We start from the raw sequence: 19,750 nt of genomic DNA, 5'->3' as shown, positions 1-19,750 counted from the left end.
TTAAGTATATATGGTTGTTAAAAACTATAAAAATACATAATAGATAATTGTATAAAAAGTGAAAATAAAAAATATCAAGAAAATATTCCTGCAGTTATTTTGTTCACTATTTGGGTTTATTGTACAGTTAATCAGTTGAATATAAGAGGTTGGGGACCACTGCCTTAGAATAAAGTATTATGGACATAAAATACTCCAGAGGGGGTCAGGTGTGTGTGACCTGGATGTCTTGTCACGTGTGTTGTATATATTATGTGCACATAATGTATTTCATTCATACACTTTGTGTTCTGTTTGAAAGGCTTGTTTAAGCTTGAAGTATCAGCTTTGTTAAGTGCAGTGTGACTGTGTGTGTGTGTGTGTGTGTGTGTGTGTGTGTGTGTGTGTGTGTGTGTATTTGCAAGTATGTTGCATTTTGTAAATCAGAGTATAGCTGAGATGTCTGTGTCACATTGTGTTTCAATTGCATCAGAACAATGGAACAAATCAGGCATTGTTTTGTTGCTGTATGCTTGCCCTGTGTGATTTTCAACATATTTCCTGCTGTATGTATTTATCTATTTATTCATAATGGGCTGCTGCAGAACCTGCAGCCTTAACAGAAAGCAAGAGAGAAGAGCCTCTGCACTACAGCAAAACATAAATATAAAATGAATATAGGTGAATATGTGCACAAAAACATCCCAAGTATTAAAGTGGCTCTGATCTGTTGGCAGGAGATAAAATTCACCTGCATTTTGCGTCAAGATTTACTGTGTAACCACAAAACCTTCAGTGGCTTTCTTCTCGTGTCAGGATGTTGTGTACGTGTAATTCATTGTCTATGTGTGATTTGATCTGTCACACACTCTGTTGTTCTTTTGGAACATACTGATATGTCTTTGTATATGTTTCTGTATATTTACCACCAAATAAGATTACTCTGACTTTACTGTGGTAAATCACCACCAACAACAACAAAAACAACAACAATCAAGATTTTGTTCTACTTGTTACTTCATTCTATCATTAGGCAAAGAAGGAGGCAGAAAAAAGGACAAAGAAGGATGATATGAATTAATTTGACGTCTGTAGGTTTTCACTGCAGAGATACTTAATATTAACCACTAACCTCTAGTGATAAAAGGTAAGTATTGTATTAAAGGTCCAGTCTGTGTCATTTAGGAGGATCTATTAGCAGAAATCAAATATAATATTGATAGGTATGTTTTCACAGTTGTATAATCACCTTTTGTTTACCTTTTTTGTCTACAGAGGGGTCCTCTTCTCCAAAGGTCGCCATGTTGAACAGCCAACAGTAGCCCAAAACAGGCAAACCAAACACTGGCTCTGCATCGAGCCTTTCGCATTTTTCTTTGGTTTTGCAGCCACTGCAACACTTGGAAGGCCGAGCTGTATTCACTAGATGCAGTTTGCACCACTAAATGCTACTAAATCCTGCACACTGGTCCTTTAAAGAGTTTGTATAGACTTTAAAGTAGTTCAGCTTCTGCTGCTTTATATTTCTACTCTACAGTCCATAGAGGAATATTATACTTTTCACTCCATCACACACTCTTCAGTCAGAGGATGGGCTTGAAGATAATTAATGAGCGAAGAATACATGCAATTCATGTATGTATTCAAATACATCTACAACAGAAAAATATTAAGATATCTTTCTGTCTGGATCTACATCAAAATACTGAAAACATTTATATTCAATTGAGTCAGACTCATTAAACCACTAGCCATTTAATTGAATCTTGCTACAATTAGTATATGTGTCTAATGTTATTTGGTTGCATTTGCTCAGTTGTGGCAGTTTATATTAAATGTTTAATATATATATATATATATATATATATATATATATATATATGATGTTGCAGAAAAACGGATGTCACAATTGTTCTCTAATTCAGTGCCTTTAAAGAGTTTTTGCTCTGATTTTTTCTTCTTTTCATCGTGTTACAACATTGAAATCACTACGGATGTTTTAAGCTGATAAACAGAAAAGATCTGAACACTTCTTCCACCACTACGTACGTCATCCCTTAAAGATAACTCATGTGAAATGATTAAATAACCTCACAGTAGAAGTATTCATGGCAGTAGAATACTTATCACATTTATTTTAGAAACCAGCAGTAACTGCCTGGTAAAGACAGAATCATAAAACCTAATGTTTTACTGTTTGGTACGTCTGCTCTCTACCCTGCCTCACCACTAGATGGCACTGTAATCCTGCTGTTGTCTCTGTTCCTTGGTGAAACTTGTTCTCCTATTCAGATTTTACACTTTTGTCACATTAAGGCCATAACAGGACTGTAGAGGGGTCTTTGAGTGATATTTTGAATGTAGGACTTTTACTTGTAACTGAGTATTTCTACACTGTGGTACAGCTACTGTTACTGAAGTAAAACATATGAGAACTTCTTTTACCGTTGGAATCAATATTAATTAACTGATGTTCTATTAATCACATAAAGTCATAGTGACTTCATCATTTATTAACAGTGTTGGGCTAGTTACTCAAACAAATGTAATGTATTACTCATTACTCTTTTAAAAGCAATTTAATTACTTTACTTATTACTCCCTTCCAACAGTAATTAGTTACACTACTAGTTATATTACTTTTCTTACCACAAAATTAGTAAATGTGTCCTTTCTCCCTAAAGTTCAGACTTACAACGATTAAAATCCAGTTTTGTTTGTTTAAATCAAAGCAATATGAATATTTCCAGCTGCTGAATCTTTCCATCATTAGTTTCCTCCACGATTACAAACATTAATCCAAGGATGTGATTGGATTGTTGGATTTCAAATCAGTAGGGAGGTGACAATAAAAAAAAGTAATATAGTAAATAATTATTTTAAGGAGGAGTAACTGTAATATTATTACTGAAAAGTATTAGTAATTAGCTACACTAATAATTACAGGGAAAAGTAATATTATAACTAGTAATGAGTTACTGCCAAACAGTAATGATGGGCAACAAGAATTCATGATACTTCCCACATTAAATCATGCATAAAATATATAATGTCAATTAAATCCTTCTATAACATTGGAACAATAAACAAACAACCCTTACTGTCAGAGAAACCCTCAGTGTCTCCTAATAATCACTGATAATGGACAATAAGAAAGACACATCGTGCAGCCGGCTAAGTAAATTCTGTGCCGCTCACCTGATCAGACCTGTCCACCCCCATGACAGCTTTAATTACAGTGGATGAACGGTGACGTAGTTTCATGCCGGCACAATGGCTGTGTGGGCGGCCACACTGGGCCGAGGTGACTGCATGTGATGTTGTTCAGGTCCTTTTTCTTCCTCGACCAACTAAGAGTAAAATGACTCAAGAGCGTGTGTGTGTTGTGTGACTGGATCAATGATTGTGTAAAGTGGAAGGGTCCTGACATACTGAATGGAAGAGGTCATAAACATGAGCTGCAAGTTCAAGGGATGTGTGTGTGTGTGTGTGTGTGTGTGTGTGTGTGTGTGTGTGTGTGTGTGTGTGTGTGTGTGCAAAGTAACAAATAAGGAGAGGCATCACTGAAGGTTAATAAAGGTGGTCACAAACCAGCACATCTATACCTACAGTCATTGTGTGTGATTAGTTACAATCTGCAACTTCATCACTATCTAATAAATCCTACACACTGGTCCTTTAAGATTAAAATAAAAATAAATAATTATAGAAAGCTTTAAAGAAATGATATTGCAGAAACATCACCAAACAGCAGTGTCTTGTGATTGTCCATCAGTTTAACGTCCTCTCATCAGTTACTGTCTTCTTGGCTCATCCTCTGAGGCAACCAAAGCTTGTATTATTAATATGTTGGCTCAGTTATTTAGGTCCCCAATCTGGTCTAGAATAAAGGCTGAATACCAGAACAGAATAAAGACAATGATGTTTCTGACGGTCGTCTACGGCAACACGTCAGCGTCTGCACCTTTGTTGGATTGTTTCTTTCATTCTTTCTTTGTGGGAGTCCTTTGTGTCTTTGAAAGGTTTGAAGATGTTTTTGTATTCTATAGAAACTGTGATTGAAGGATTCATTATGACTAATGTTTTGGTTTCTTTGCTGGTCTTGTTTATTGTTTATATTTATGTTCTGGGTTTCCCAAATGTCAGTATAGCCAGAAAAAAATAAATCACCTTTCTTATAATTGTATTGCCTTAAAACTGTGTTAACCATAATATAATTAGATACAATTAAGCCAGTCTTCTTCCTATTTGTATTCTTTTGTTGTGTGAGTATTTCATTCTCATTGAGGGTCTGTCAGGTTTGTATTGAACACAATCAACGAACAAGGGGGGAGGAGGTAAGCTTATGTGTGTGAGAGAAAGAAAAAGTTATCTCTCCCACCCCGTTCATCCCCTCCTCCAGAGTATTTAAACATCTTGTGGTCGTGGATTTCTCCTCATTGAGTTGAATATGTTTGTTTTCTGCCCCAACATACCATTTGTAAGAGTTACATAACAAAAACCGTCATTTTTTTCTTCGTTTTATAACTTCTGCCTCCGATTTAAGTCACCCTGCAGGGATAACCACGTTGCCATGGTGATCCTAGTGCAGCATAGCAACAACCTCAGCACCGGGCTCAGCTCCGGGTCGGACCCCGCCGCCGGTGCGCTGAGCCGGTCCGGTCACACCGCGGCCGCCGTGGTCCTCGGGTTCATCCTGGTCCTGGGCTTCCTCGGTAACTTCCTCGTACTGGTGGTTTTCTCGCGCTTCCCCCGGTTGCAGACCCCCGTGAACCTGCTGCTCATCAACATCAGCGCCAGCGACATGCTCGTCTGCATCTTCGGGACTCCGCTCAGCTTCGCGGCCAGCGTGCGCGGCAGGTGGCTGACCGGGACCTACGGGTGCCGGTGGTACGGTTTCTCCAACGCGCTTTTTGGTGAGTGATCAGGTCCTGTGTGAGTGTTTGAGCCCGGTCAGGAATCTGATTTCTTATCATAGCGAGAGAACAGTACTCACATACACCCCATTTAACATCTTACTCAAGAAGTATTCAGCAAAGTCAACCTAGTATCAAAACTGAAAATGTCCACTGTGGGTGTTATATTATTATATTTTACTGTTAAAGTTAATTTAAACTATTTTATATAACCGTCTGTTGTTAAGTAGTTTAATCTATAGTCAGATTTTAGGTGGATCATATGTTTTGGATGTAGAGTCAAATTAAATTGTAGCTACAGCTGTCAGATAAATGTGGTAAAAAGTGAAATATTTCTTCTGAAATGGAGTAGTAAAGTACACTTTCTGTGATTTTTGTCATAAAACAGTCTGAATGGAGATGATTTATTGATTGATTGATTGATTGATTGATTGATTGATTGATTGGCTCAGTTTGAGCACTAACTGCTGTTCTTTACTTTGCTATAATGTCTCTCTCTCTCTGTCAGGCATAGTATCCCTGGTGTCTCTCTCTCTGCTGTCCTTTGAGCGGTACTCTGTGGTGCTCCGGAGGACACAGCCGGACTCCTCTCAGTACCGCCGGGCCAGGCTCGCTGTCGCCGCCTCCTGGCTCTACTCGCTGGTCTGGACTCTGCCGCCGCTGCTGGGCTGGAGCAGGTCTGCATACTGCCCCTGATATCAACCCATCACTCCTCTCATAAGATCATTCACTAGGACGTATGTTAAAATAAATAGAGCATATGTTGTGTGTTATGGAGCAGCTACGGGCCGGAGGGTCCCGGCACCACCTGCTCGGTCCAGTGGCACCAGCGCTCGGCCACAGCTCGCTCCTACATCAGCTGTTTGTTCATCTTCTGCCTGCTGCTGCCCCTGCTGCTCATGATCTTCTGCTACGGGAGGATCCTGCTGGCTCTGCGAGCGGTGGCGAGACAGGTGAGCGCACAGCACACGTGACCTTTGACCTCCGTGTAATGTGTGTGACGTCAGAACTTCCTGCTACTCACTGCGTCCACCGTGTGTGTGTGTGTGCGTGTGTGTGTGTGTGTGTGTGTGTGTGTGTGTGTGTGTGTGTGTGTGTGTGTGTGTGTGTGTGTGTGTGTGTGTGTGTGTGTGTGTGTGTGTGTGTGTGTGTGTGTGTGTATGTGTATGTGTGTGTGTGTGTGTGTGTGTGTGTGTGTGTGTGTGTGTGTGTGTGTGTGTGTGTGTGTGTGTGTGTGTGTGTGTGTGTGTGTGTGTGTGTGTGTGTGTGTGTGTGTGTGTGTGTGTGTGTGTATGTGTGTGTGTGTGTGTGTGTGTGTGTGTGTGTGTGTGTGTGTGTGTGTGTGTGTGTGTGTGTGTGTGTGTGTGTGTGTGTGTGTGTGTGTGTGTGTGCGCAGGTCAGCAGGCTCAACCGATCCTCAGCTGAACGGAGGGAAGGCCACGTCCTTCTGATGGTGGTCTCCATGGTGACAGGCTACCTCCTGTGCTGGATGCCGTACGGTGTCATGGCGATGCTCGCTTCCTTTGGACGGCCCGGTGTGGTGCCGCCTGCCGCCAGTTTGATCCCCTCCCTGCTGGCGAAGACCAGCACCATCCTCAACCCGGTGATTTATGTGCTGCTCAACAACCAGGTAACAGCAACTCCCTGTAAAAACTACAAAAACTACACAGTCATCCGAGCATTGTTAGGTGATTGTATTCCCTTTGTTTAATAAGATCAGTTTTATTAAACTCCAAACAAAACAAAACTACAGAGGGCTTTGCTAGTTAAGAGTCTCAGTGTTTCATCATTTTATATCCAATATAATAACTATAATAACACACCATACTTCTAGCTACAAGACCACTGATTTAGTCTAAAGTTATATTTCATTAACTAACATTGTCAGACTCTCAGTGGACTTTTCTTTTAAAAAAAGGATTAAAATCAATGCAGCAGAACCAGATATATTGTCTTGTTACTCCACACTTTAAAAGGTCCAGGATGGAACATTTAGGATCTATTGGCAGAATTGGAATACAATATTCATAAATCAGTTTTTTATTGGTCTAAAATCACCTGAAAATAAAAATAATTGTTTTTGTTACCTGTGAATGAGCACTGCAGGTCACCTTACACGCCATTTCTTTTGTCTGTTCAGTAGCCCAGAACTGACAAACCAAACACTGGCTGTTAATAGGGCCGTTTTTGTGGCCATCGTATTTTCTTCTTCATGCTTAGAAGGGGAAGGTGAAGCGAGGGGGTTGCAAATCTGCAACTACACCTCTAGATGCCACCAAATCCTACACACTGGTCCTTTCATCTTCCTTACAAAACCTGGCACTTAAGTCAACTTTGAATTGCTTCATTATTACCAAACAAATACATCAATTTACCTGCTTTGCCTGGTTGGTCATCCAGCCTCGGTTTATATTCTCTTTTTTTTATCCCTGACTATGGTACCCCCACCTCGCTTTCAGTCTCTGTACTATAACAGACTTATAATATAATAAAAGGGCTGAGTGCCATTAATAATAGTGACAGTGAACAATCACAATAGCAGGACCTCCACTAAGTGGAACGCATAAATCATTCATTTCTTTACATGTTCTTGACCGGGAACAGGGCCACAGCTCTTATTTTGCTGCGTCTCTCAGTTCTACAGGTGTTTTCTGTACATGATCAGGTGCGGCTCAGAAGATCCGCCAACCCCGGTCCACCACCCACTGCCCAGCAGGAGGGGTGTGTGGCTTCACGCCCTCAACCCGCCAACCGAGGAACAGAACACAGCGGCTCCCATGTTTACATCCAGAGAGCTGTAGGTAGAGCAGCCTGCCCTGGTGCTAGTGGATCATTGTGCAACATAGAAGTTATTTTAGCTGCACGATCAATAAAAACATTACGTTTTTTAGTTTGAGATATTTTGTAACAAAAAACAATGCTGCAGGAAAGATTTTTGTTCTCCTTTTCTGTTTGACTGGTTTTGTTGATGGATCTAAATGACCATGTAGCATTATTTTAGTCCACTGTTAAACTTTGTGGTCTAGTCATATGGGCATGTGTGTATGTAGTTTACTTTAAACTACAATTTAATTATATATGTTAACAGTCAGCAGTCCAATCTGTCTCAGGGTTTGACTACATGTACCTTTGCACATTTATTTCTACTGAACCATGAAGACTGAAGTGTCAGAACTCTTATATATATATCTATCTCTATCTCTATATATAGAGATAGATATAGATAGAGATATCTATAGATATCTATCTAGAGATATCTCTATATATATCTATATATATATATATATAGATATATATAGATATATATATATATTTTTGTCTGCAACCAACATTTGGTGTTGTGTCTTTGTACCACAAGAGGGCGCTGTGGCTCAACTGACTGTCTAACATACATACACAGAAGGCAGTATGATGGAGTGGAGTGTATAAACTGAATAACATTTTTTTTTTAAAAGGTGACATTTAGGCTCTTTTTATTCGTCTTCAACAATATACAACAATTGAAAAGCCTGAATTCAGAGTAAACAACTTTTTAGATTCCTGAATGAATGGTCGACACCAAAATAATTTATTAAGAAAATAAACATACGTCTTCAAAAATATACAGTCATTATGCTTCATGAACACTGACTGAAATCTCAGTAAGTGAAAGACTTTTGTCTAAAGACACATTCACATTTGTGGTGAATCATAACAACTTACAGACATGTTGAAATACTTTCAGGTACGATGTGAGAGGACGTGTCAAAATGCAGTGTAATACTGTCGGTTCACCCTGGAGGAAATGTGAGCAGGTAGTCCACATGCGGTTCTCAGAGCCAAGATATAAAACCAGAACCGCCTTGAAGAGTCCGTAATTTAAACTGTTCCTCCTATTCCTCCGATATGGCCAAAATGTGGTATCGGTGAGTATGTGCATCTGTGCACGGATCTGATATCACATGATTTATTATCCCCAAAATAGGATGCCTTTTTGCGAAGTCACGACTCACAACAATATGATACCAACCTATATATATATATAAATATATATATATATATATATATATAAATATATGAAGTTCAGGTATCAGGAGGGAAAAAGGGAAAAACTGGTATTGAAACATCTCTATTTGATCCCCTCCAGTTGTATACAGACATTAACACCGCACACAAGTCTTACAAACAATTGAAAAATACACATGGAACACTTTAAAAACTTTCCTGTGAGGTGTATTTACTGCTGAGCTGGAAGTCCGTGTTAAAGGTGCATCCATATCGCGTAACAGCGAAAGCCTGGTTCACAGCATTTTTTCCTCTTCCCGCTTAACTCGGGTGTGGAGCCTCTGTTGCTTTCAAATTCTGAGGAGAGAAAAGCCACAATGTTCACTTATAACTGGAACTATTATCAAGGCTGAAAGAGAAAGTAAATAGTTATCTGTGTGGCTGGAGCTCAGTAGGGGTAAGTGGGAAATGTTTTTGTGACTTAAGTGTTAAACTTTATCACAATAAAACATTTAACTTCAGTCCATATTAATAATTATTGATCATTTTTCATATTTCTTTGTAAAGGCGAGGAGATTAAAAATTGAATTTAACCACCTGATTTATTGTTAAAATATTGTTGCTGAGTACCTCTTCATCGTGGACTGCCTGTGGGTTGTTTCTTGAGATATAACAGAGGTAGGCTGCGACTGATGACATGTTGTGTACTCCAAAGAGCGGATGTGACTATGGTGATTCTTATCGCATGCTCCATTATTCCATTATCAAGGAATATGAGAGGATGTTTATGAGCCATAATGTTGGTATCTACAGCAGAACGCCCATTAACCGCATTCGTTAAGTATTTAATCTTAAGCCTCAATTTTCTCTTCTCTTTTTTACCAATCGGGTTTGTGTTATTATTATTATTATTATTATTATTATTATTATTATTATTATTATTATTATTATTATTATTATTGCATTTAAAAAGGGACTTCTAATTTGGGCGTTCTCTCCATTTTTCTCTTCACTTTCCACTTGCAGACTTTAAGCTGTCAACATGCTCTGCTGAGCAGTGTCCTATTGCAACAGGAACAATCTTTTTTCACATAAAATCCAGTTGAAAATCTGTAGTTCTGAAACAAATACTTGATAAATTGATTGAAAGAAAACTAATGAACAACAATTAAGATAATCAATTCATCTTTGAAGTAATTTATAAAGAAGAAAAGCCAAACACTCAGGTTCCAGCTCATCCAATTAGAGGATTTGTTGCTTTGTTTTCTATCAGTGAATGGAATATATTTGGGTTTGGACTCACCCAAGTCAGATTAAACAATCAATAAAATCTTTGTCTTTCAGTGAACTTCAGTTCTTACTCAGACATTTTCTTTGAACCTCACCTGTGAGTAGTTGAACGGAGATAACATGGGTTCTGCTCTTGCGTAATCGGGAGGGTTGGCGTTGGGGTCATAGCCCAGGCGAGCCAGCATGGGGGCAATTTCAGCCATGTCATTTATAACGTCGGAGGGAATGTGTCCAACCCACTTCGAGAGGGCATCCGTGTTCACCGGCTTCATCACCTGGTCTGTGGAGCGCTCAACCCTGCACACACACAGTCGAACACAAGGTTAGTGTGTGTGTTAGTCCATAATGTTAATTAGTTCAATATGGAGGAGACGCTTGCCTCCGGACATTGAAGAGTGGCAAACTATGGAAGATTTAAAAGTTTTTATTTAAAAAAAAAATCGAATTCATTAAGTTAAGAGAAAAAGATAAATAACTGTCCTAATATATGTTGTCAATGGAATTGAGTCACAGTAAACGCATATTTAAAAAAAATAAAACAATGTGTATTGTTTTTCATTTATTTATCTTTTGTTTGATTTGTTTTAATTTAGGCATTTTAAATATTCCATACCTATAAACCCGTCCACCCTACATAACTTACGCCTGTACACATATGATTCAGAACCACAACATGCCATATTTCGTGATAATTAAATTTCTGAGGAGGTTACAAAACATTAGTGTGACTAATATTGCGCCAACCGTTGCATAACTAATCAAAATAAGGGTGCTAATTCTCTCAGAATGTGGCCTAATTCCTTCAAATACACGCCAGGTTTGGGTTTTCTGCGTTATGAAGCAGGCAGAGTCCCATCAAATCTCTTGAGCTTCTGCCCTGCAAAGAGATGCTCGTCTTGAATCACGACAAATAAGTAGAGCAACACAAATTAAACGTCTGTAAGCTTTACTTGACCTTTAAAAAGGTTCAGATGAAAACTGTGGCAGGCGTCCTGGAGGCTCAATGGACTCAAATATACGACTTGTGTTCTGTTCAAATCTGCTCACAACCTGGGCTGCATTTCAATTCAAGCTGAGTTTTTATGAATGGTTATTAAAATTGGCTGTTTTAAGACATATCAATATGAAATGAACAGATAAAGTAGTATCTTCCAACACAATTACATATGTGGAACTGTGGCAAAGGCTTTGAAAGTTGGCTGATGCAAGTTACAGAAAACAGTAATAAATACATTTTGTTTGGTTTTTCTTTTGTGTTCAGAAAATTGTTTGAATTCCCAGACTGATTTTGTGCTTTTGGAGGCTTGTCAAAAATCTATTAGTTAGGCAGAGTTGCACTGGGGGTGCTTTAAGTGTTTTTTTAAATTCCTAGCTACCAGGTGGTATAATTTAGTCTTTAGGATAACTACACAATTGTACATAATATAAAGTCAAAGACAATTGAGGTATTTTAATTGTACATGACTTGTATTATTAAGGTATTTTTATTATTTAGCCTTTTAATGGTCCCGTGTGTATCATTTAGGAGGATCTATTGGCAGAAAGGGAACATAACATTCACAGGTATGTTTTCATTATTGTAAAATCACCTGAAAATAAAAATATTATAAATGTTTTTTATGGGAGCGGGTTCTCTTCCACAGAGACCAGAACAGACAAACCAAACACTGGCTGTTTTTCCTTGGTTGGAATCTGTAATCTCACTGCTAGATGCCATTAAATCCAACACACTGGTCCTTTTAAAAAAAGAAAATCAATGGGAAACATCACGTTTCAGTGCAGCGAGTTCCAGAGAATCAATATGTTGGGTTTTTTTCTAGCCACCACTGTCAACAATCATAGATAGAGAAATCCAATTCAGAAGAGACTAAGGCTTAAATGATTAGTCCATTAATTGATCAGTAAATCCACAGAGAAATAACTGGCAACAATTCTGATCATATATTAATTGTTTGATTCATAAAAAATGCCAAAAACTGACTGGTTCCAACTTCTCGAATGGTAATTTTAAAATTAAAACACTTGTTTTTATTCATAATGTCAGATGTCCTTCAAGGAAGACACTAACTGCAGTAGAGGAAGGTCACTTGAGGGACATAAATAACACAAAATAAGACCTAGATTGAATTGTCTGATGAGTCCTGTGATTTCTCTGACCCTGCACTCTGACCCCTCCAGTGGACAGGGTTTCTTTTAGATTAATCAATAGAGTTTTAAATGACCTGTACCGCCTCCTTTTTACCCACATCCTCTCACAAATGGCATGAAAATAATAAAAACCTTCAGAAAATATCAGTACAAGTAAATCATTAAAACTAGATGTCTTGAGCACTTACTCTAAGATATGTATATACATTGTACAGTCATTAACAAGCTGCACGGGTGGAAGCAAAACCTGATTATTCTGAGCAACCGCTCAGGAACGTGTTTGGTTGACTGTTCTGACCGAGAGAGATGTGTGAGATGTGATCCTGAAATATATCCACTCCTAGTCAGCAAGGTGGGAATTCACAGGAGGAAAGATTATGACAAATAAAACACACAGCTAGATTAAGAGTTTTCTATCATTTACATGCATTTATATGGACTAACTATGGACAGTGGGGTTGAGCAGAGGAATTTCTGCTTATTAAATGATTTATGTTTGGTCACTGATAATCAGGCTGGTGTGTGAAATAAAAAATGTGTTTAGTTATCTAAAATCAGGGATAAAACCAGGAACAGTGTCCAACAAAAACAAAATAAACCTTTAAAACTGAGTTGAAGACAACAATACTGTGTGTATGTTTATGTATTTAGGCTATTTCAGACCTTGAATAGCATGTCTAGATACTGTTGTGGGTATTCAGACAGTTTCAGTTTAGTGTGCTGAGGTTTAGAGATACATGTCTCTGAAACTTCTCTACCACCGCAATTCATTTCAACATTTGAAAAACCTCAGCGCATAAAAATGAAACTATTTAAACTATACCACTGGAGTGAAAGAGGTAAGCTTGGAGCACACACACATTTCAAATACCCACTTGGACAGAGACACACCACCGACTTTCCCAATCAGCTCTTCGTGGTGCAATACCGACGGGTCCCACTGCAGCTCTAGGAAGTGAAGCAACTTCCTCATTTCCTCCTCTGCGTGGAGGACGAGCTGCTCATAGCGGACGGGCATACATCTGCCCTCCCCAGCTGCCTGGCACTGACTGTACATGGTCTCCACCGCGCTGCTCCACTTGGTCAGACAGTCCCTGTAGCTGGTCAGGTCGAACCCAGAGATGGTGACCTGTGAATGGAGTCAGATAAGATTAACACGGGCAACCAATCACGACAGAGAGTAAATACAGAATGGAAACTTTGTGTGGCACCAGCACAAACTTGTTTTGGAAACACGAGTTTGTAAGGATGTCCACCTGCAGCTCCCTGATAAGAGAAAGATACCCAGCATACCTTGCGTGATATCATGGAGTGGACAGTTGCCCGTCCGTCTCGTAGCATGAGCACAAATTTGGCTTTGGGGAAGATGCGTGACAGATATGACAGAGACTTCAAGGCGAACGGATCCTTGTTGCAAAGGCGAGGTGCAGGCTCCCCATGGCCGACTATCACCTGAAACACACATAGAAACAGTCAATATGACAACAAGAAATACAAGCAAACCATTCCTTCTAAATAGTTTTTTCATATGCAAAATATAAATGTGTCATTTACAACAACATGCTGGTCTTATTAAAAACATTAATATTTCACCAATAGCGAATATAGATTATGCCCAGCTGAGAAATGATCTGGCTCATAATCAGAAAATCACAAATTCTAGTTTTCACACATCACTGTAGACAGTTTTCAGTCTTTAATGCTAAGCTAAGCGTGTACTGACTGTAGCTTCATATTTAATAGACAGATTTGAGCGAATAAGTAAATAAGCAATTTTGTGTTAAATAGCCCTTTATAATTTCTTTAAATATTTAGGAGACATATAAACAAGAATTAGGCTATATGTGGTTTTAAAGTAAAATCTTACAACATTTTCTGGTTCCAGCTTTTAAATGTGAACAATTATTGCTTCTGTGTCATGTACGATAGTAATATTATAATATATAATATTTTTGGGTTTTGGATTATTGATCAGGCAAAGCAAGCAATTGAAAGACATCATCTTGGGCAATTTTGTTTACTAGCATACATGATACATCAGTCAATTTAATCATGTTAATTGCAGCCTTAGAGGCATATTAACAGGCAGATTAACAGATGCAGATGCGTGTATTTGGCCTAATTCAACACAGCAGATTGCAACGACCAGCTCACCTCTAACAGGAATGCTCGTACGGCCGAGTCCAACACCTGGTCAGTGACGCCGGCCTCGTCCAGTCGTATCCTCTCCTTCACCGAGCGGCTCCAGGTGGCCCGCATGGCCAAGAGGCGGGGAATCACTCGGGTCTCTTCCCCACACCGCACGTGACTGTGGGCATCCAGCATGACGCGCATCAGCGTGGTGCCGCTCCTGGGAAAGCCGCCAATGAATATGAGGGGCGTGTCTTCGGGGAAGTGTTCAGTCAGGGATAAGCTCTGATTGGCTGAGCCCAGGTTGAGCTCCATCCACCGGTACCGATGGCTTTTTGGAGGGCAGTCTATCCCGCTCATGCCCAGGTAGAGCAGGGAGGCGGAGCAGAGGAGCACACAGCCCAGCAGAAGGCTAAATCTGGTGTTCCTCATGGTTGTGTGTGTTTGGGAGTCAGATTCATAAAACAACAATCAGGGGCCACCTGAGGAGGCTGGCTGAATGTATTTGCTTCTTAAATTTCAACAAAGGTTAGTTGAAGACTAAGCTACACACTGACAGCCTGGAAAATGACTGCGAGAAAGACAGGAATGCTTGACGTTGTCCCAAAGGGTGCAGCTGGGGACTGATATTCAGGTGAGGGCTGGGGAGACTCCTCACTCCTCTGCAGCTCCTCAGCCCTGCTGTCGGATAGCAGGATCCAGGCCTGCTGCGCTCCACAGCAAGCCACGTCTCTCGTCCATCGCTCGTACCTAAAAACGTGAGAAGAACGTGTTTTACACCCGAGCAAGAGTTACACCACAATCAGTTTATATTGCCTACAACCAAAAAAGAGGAAGCATCTGTTTTGCCAGGATTGCAAATTGTACTGTAGAGCAATGAGAGTATTGGCTATGAGCCTCACTGGCAGGTAAATGTTTGTACTAAAATGGTCATGTACTAAAAACAGAGAGAGCCTGTAGTGCGTTTTGGTGTAATTTATGGGCGCACTGCTTTTTACCACTGCTATCTGTATGGGGTCACACACACACACACACACACACACACACACACACACACACTTTTACTTGTGTCTAACGTGTAATGTACTAAAACTAATGTACATGAACACTAAAAGACAATTTCTTATTTTGGTCTGTGGATCAGTCCTCTTGGCCAGTGAGGCAAAAAGTTAAAAGTTGGACACTGGTATGAGCTAATTTTTTTTAGTCCATGCATGATTTCACATCTTAACAAAAAAACAACCAACAACCCATAAAATTATGTTTTTAAAACTTAAATGAATAACATTAAGCCCTGGATGAGTGAGCTATTCTTAGCAAGCAGGGTGGAGTGTGATTGTTTGCCAAGAACACTTTCAGAGGGGCTGAAATGAATCCAGTTTTTTTTTTTCCCTCAAAGAAGCTATTTTGCATCTTCCTCCTCATGGGGAGGCGCTGACTATTGGCCATATCAAAGTTAACTGTGGTACACAATGCAGATAAACTCAGGCTGCAGTGTGTCTGAGGGTGTATCTGACAGCTTCCTCATGTTTTTATTCTCACTGACGGTTTCTGCCACACTGAAGCGCACAGCAATTTATTTAGGATCAAATTATTGACCGTTTGAGCCACCCTGCAACTTCCCAATTTCTCTTCTGCAAAGTGCACAGGAACAGTTTCATCAGCGCACGCTGGCCTCCAATTCCTCTTCTTAGAAAACACGAGCTTGCAAGAAGAACTGAATTATGTTGAGGATTTCACTACAGTGTTTGAATTACTTTTAAAGCCACAGTACAGCTTTGAAACTCTATAAAATCAAGACTCAAAGAGCAGCTTTTACTTCTTAGAGAAGCTCTAAAGCAAAATGTCTCCCTCTCTCAGAGGTATTTTGGTTTCTGTCTGTTCAGACTGAATGTGCAGGGATCCTGACATCTGGATGCCACGTGGGGAAAACTCCTCTTCCTGGCCTGGAGTAGCATGCCTGTAAACTTCAGTCTGACGATCAAAGCAAAAAAAAAAGAGGAAGAAACAGCTGGAAATGAGGACATCCCGGCCTGGTTGGGATACTTAGGTGCTGCCTTAAGCCATGCTAAGTCCAGTGGTATCCACAAGCTTTACATGTTACTCTGATGCATTTCCATGCAGAGATTAAGCCACTTGGAGTCTGCAGAGAATTAGGCCAGTGGTTTAAGACGAGTCATGCTGCTTTTTCCCCTCTAAGGGCTTTTTTACTTTTTAAAACGCTGGGTCGCCCAATGAAAATGTGTATTTTATCAATTTAGGGCTGCAACTAACAATTATTTTCATCATCCTTTAATTTGTCAATTATTCTCTTAAATAATAATTTGTTCGAGTTGAAAATCCCCATCATGATTCCCTAAAGGAAGGGAAACAATGGATATTTGGCTTTTTTGATGGAAAAAGATAAATGAAATGATTATTAAATTATAAAAACAGTTGCAGATTACTTTTATGTCCATCAGTAGAGGCAGAAATCTGAGAAATAGTAATATAACAGGCCAATAATACCCAAACTATGAGCCCGGTTAGACACTACTAAAGGTTTTTTCCTCCATAATGGTTCCTGGAAAGAATAACAGTGGATACTCGCTCTGATAAATCTGGGGACTGACCTTGAAAAGGCCACCGTGTTTGCTGATCAGGGACAAACCAACAAACAAGTCTATAATAAGCAGAAAACAGCGACCCGTGATCACAGTTGGTCTGTAGACGGTCGTTGTGGTGGCTGGCAAGAATGCTGACATTTCTTTGAGCAGAAGGTTGTCAGGAAACCCAAAGCCAGTGCCACCTCCTTACGGTTCGCAGGAAGGAACAAACCTCCTGTTAAAGGGATAGTCTTAACAGGGAGATCTCGTCCTACGTTTACCCTGAACTCGGGTTACAGCGCTAATATACGACAGTGGAGGAGCCTGTAAACTCTCGGAGCCGTTTCCTTGAAAGCTTTCCCATCTAACTTGAGTAGTTTTATGTATTTTTGCAATGACAATTCTACTTTTTTATACTCTTTTTTTTATGCTGCGTTGCAGATGTTGTGGTGATCCAGATGCACATTTGTGACATCTTTGACCAGCAGGTTGTCAAGAGATCCAACGCCTCCTCTATCCTCACATGACAGGAGGGCGACTTCCTGCTGAAGGGAAAGTCTGAGAGGAATTATTACTTATTTTTTTCCATGTATTTCTGTATGAGCTTGCTCTCTTAGTGGCAAAAACTATGAAATGAATGCCCTGAAGGCCACATATTCAGATGCAGCTGCTTCTTCGTGAACATTTTTCTTGCACAAAATATGTGGTGAGCCAGGTGCATGTTAGTAGAAACAAATCAAAGCTTTCCGCGCAGGCAATAGTGTGTGTGTAAAATAGGATTTACTCTGCACAAGGGAAGGCCCCAGCAGCCACGAACATCTGGCCTGGGCTTCATGATGCATCTTGTCTGCAAATATGGACCCGAGGCAGGCAGACAGGCCACCAGGTGAATGACCTGCTATCAGTCAGACACACCGTGACAGACCAGCGGCCACCTAACAACACACCATCACCCTCCTGCTGGTCACTGCGTTATTTAACCACCTTTAACCCAGTGTAACTAGTCTTATTTAAGGTGTCTGTAGGTAGCCAACACGCGTTGTATCTACATTTAAGACCCAGTAAAAATGGTGTTCACTCACCAGAATCTGGGAAACTGCCGGAGGAAAAAAAAAAACACACACACACATGAACCTTAAACCAACAGCTCGTCTATCCACGCAGACACACCGGTGTTTCCTCTCTCATCGGTGGAGGTAAAAAGCGGTAATGTCTACGCCATTTCTTTTAGATTAAAAAACAAACACATCATTAAGATATTAACGTTTCTCTGCGCGCTCACCGACGTTAAGTTTGCACCGTGAGAAGTCGAGCCGTTTTCTACCGTTGAGAGAGAGAGGGGGGGGGGCAAGAGCGCAGCCAGGCAGAGAAAGCTGAGCGCTGATTGGTCGAGGGACGTTCTGAATACTAATACGTATCTGTTTAGGCGGTTCCTATTGGTTGAGCTGTTAAAGGGCAATTCCGCCGCAGAGACAAACCAAGGTTGTTGTTTTCTCTCTCTCTCTCACGCTCAAGGCTAAAATTACTTTACTTCATCGATTCGTTGTGCTCTGCGTAAAAAGCCCACAGGGGGAAATTTAATCACAGTGTGGGGTTGAAGTTGAGGTTAAAACCCGCCTCGTTTAATTTTACCCACCTTTTCATTAGTACAACTTATTCTGGTAACTTTATGGTAGACTGCAACCCTCTGTGGAGGACCAAAATGTGACCAAATTACATGGGTAACCTTGTCAAATAACAATAAATAAAACATAAAATAACCACTGAAAATCATGAATAAGTAATTAGATATGTCAATAATTAATGAAATAAGTACATATGAAATAGGAAGAGTGTTCGCTTGGTGAGAGGTGCACAATAAAATCACTTTTGAGAACATTAATGACTGATTTTTACCTTATCTTGAATACATTTTATTTGCAACACATTTACCTGGATCGGGGGGAAAGTCACCCTTTTTAAAAACAATCCCGGTTAACTTACTTCGGCTTTTTCTTCCCCTCTTTTTTTTTTTTTTTTTTCTTATTAAATATATTTTTTAAAAAAAATTAATTATTTTTTTTTTTTTTTTTTTTTTTTTTTAAAAAAAAAAAAAAAAAAAAAAATTTTTTAAAAATAAAAAAATTTGGGTTTTTGGGTTGGTTTTTTTTTTTTTTTTCTTCTAAAAACCCCCCCTTTATTTTTTTGGGGGGGTTGGGGCTCCTGGATGTGCTGCTACAAAATCCGTGTTCACGATTTTCAGTTTGGCTCAGTGTCTTGCCCTTGCAAAGTACTACTGTTCAGTAAGCAAAGGAAACTGATGTGACACATTAACAGGAAGTTCAGAACAGAAAAATACATGAGTCTAACCAGCACATCCTTCCTTTGCTACTTCACAACATCCCAGCACAGAAGGCACAAGCTAACCCAGAGACTGCAGTCTTTGGGTTTCCGTGTCACCTTTTATATCCTGTGTTATCTCTGAGAGGTTACAAAAATCTACGAAAAACTGTGTGCTCAACTAAATGGGAACAATATTATTACTTAGGATGAGTAACTATTTACTTCCACCAGCAAATAGAACGGCCGACCTATTTATGGCGTCCCACAGGTGCTTTTACTACCATTGTGTTGCGTCGTCTGACTGTGAAATGGTTTCAGATTATGGTCCTAATTTAGCACCAGTTCTTCAGTCTGTCATGTCGCCCTGCCTGTTCTGAAAGCTGTTGTGCCAAGTTC

General features: G+C 39.8%; 2 protein-coding genes across 5 annotated transcripts; one reads left to right on the top strand and one right to left on the bottom strand.

The window, feature by feature from the left end:
- The first annotated feature begins 3,971 nt into the window (after positions 1-3,971).
- LOC127364271 (pinopsin-like) lies at positions 3,972-7,696 on the top strand. 2 transcript variants are annotated; one of them, XM_051401666.1, is made up of 6 exons: positions 3,972-4,001; positions 4,526-4,895; positions 5,404-5,572; positions 5,677-5,848; positions 6,292-6,525; positions 7,532-7,696. In XM_051401666.1, the coding sequence occupies exons 2-6, from the start codon at positions 4,553-4,555 to the stop codon at positions 7,694-7,696; spliced, it is 1,083 nt and encodes a 360-aa protein (XP_051257626.1). In that variant the 5' UTR covers positions 3,972-4,001; positions 4,526-4,552. The 2 variants fall into 2 exon arrangements, with proteins under 2 accessions (XP_051257626.1, XP_051257625.1); XM_051401665.1 differs by lacking the exon at positions 3,972-4,001 and having other exon boundaries at positions 4,481-4,895.
- A 655-nt stretch (positions 7,697-8,351) lies between these two features.
- Positions 8,352-18,364, bottom strand: LOC127364273 (protein-tyrosine sulfotransferase 1). Of its 3 annotated transcripts, none has more exons than XM_051401667.1 (6): positions 18,115-18,364; positions 14,472-15,197; positions 13,611-13,769; positions 13,178-13,446; positions 10,265-10,466; positions 8,352-9,236 (listed from the first exon to the last, which is right to left on the bottom strand). In XM_051401667.1, the coding sequence occupies exons 2-6, from the start codon at positions 14,877-14,879 to the stop codon at positions 9,201-9,203; spliced, it is 1,074 nt and encodes a 357-aa protein (XP_051257627.1). In that variant the 5' UTR covers positions 14,880-15,197; positions 18,115-18,364; the 3' UTR covers positions 8,352-9,200. The 3 variants fall into 3 exon arrangements, with proteins under 3 accessions (XP_051257627.1, XP_051257629.1, XP_051257628.1); XM_051401669.1 differs by having other exon boundaries at positions 13,193-13,446; positions 18,115-18,362; XM_051401668.1 differs by having other exon boundaries at positions 18,315-18,338.
- Between the last annotated feature and the right edge of the window lie 1,386 nt (positions 18,365-19,750).

This window comes from Dicentrarchus labrax, unplaced genomic scaffold (assembly GCF_905237075.1).
Source record: "Dicentrarchus labrax unplaced genomic scaffold, dlabrax2021, whole genome shotgun sequence".
NCBI lineage: Eukaryota > Metazoa > Chordata > Actinopteri > Moronidae > Dicentrarchus > Dicentrarchus labrax.
Note: the sequence above shows the minus strand (reverse complement) of the source record. Positions and strands in the feature narration are given on the sequence as shown.

Bases quoted from the DNA above. Each gene is read 5' to 3' on its own strand.
- LOC127364273 (XM_051401667.1), bottom strand. From the start codon at position 14,879: ATGAGGAACACCAGATTTAGCCTTCTGCTGGGCTGTGTGCTCCTCTGC. The intron at 10,467-13,177 runs GTGTGTGTGCTC...GTGTGTGTGCAG, and splicing joins TCCAAGTGGGTATTTGAAAT to GGTTGAGCGCTCCACAGACC. The intron at 9,237-10,264 runs GTGAGGTTCAAA...TTCTCTCCTCAG, and splicing joins CTCCGTTCAACTACTCACAG to AATTTGAAAGCAACAGAGGC.
- LOC127364271 (XM_051401666.1), top strand. From the start codon at position 4,553: ATGGTGATCCTAGTGCAGCATAGCAACAACCTCAGCACCGGGCTCAGC. The intron at 5,573-5,676 runs GTCTGCATACTG...GTTATGGAGCAG, and splicing joins CCGCTGCTGGGCTGGAGCAG to CTACGGGCCGGAGGGTCCCG. The intron at 5,849-6,291 runs GTGAGCGCACAG...GTGTGTGCGCAG, and splicing joins TGCGAGCGGTGGCGAGACAG to GTCAGCAGGCTCAACCGATC.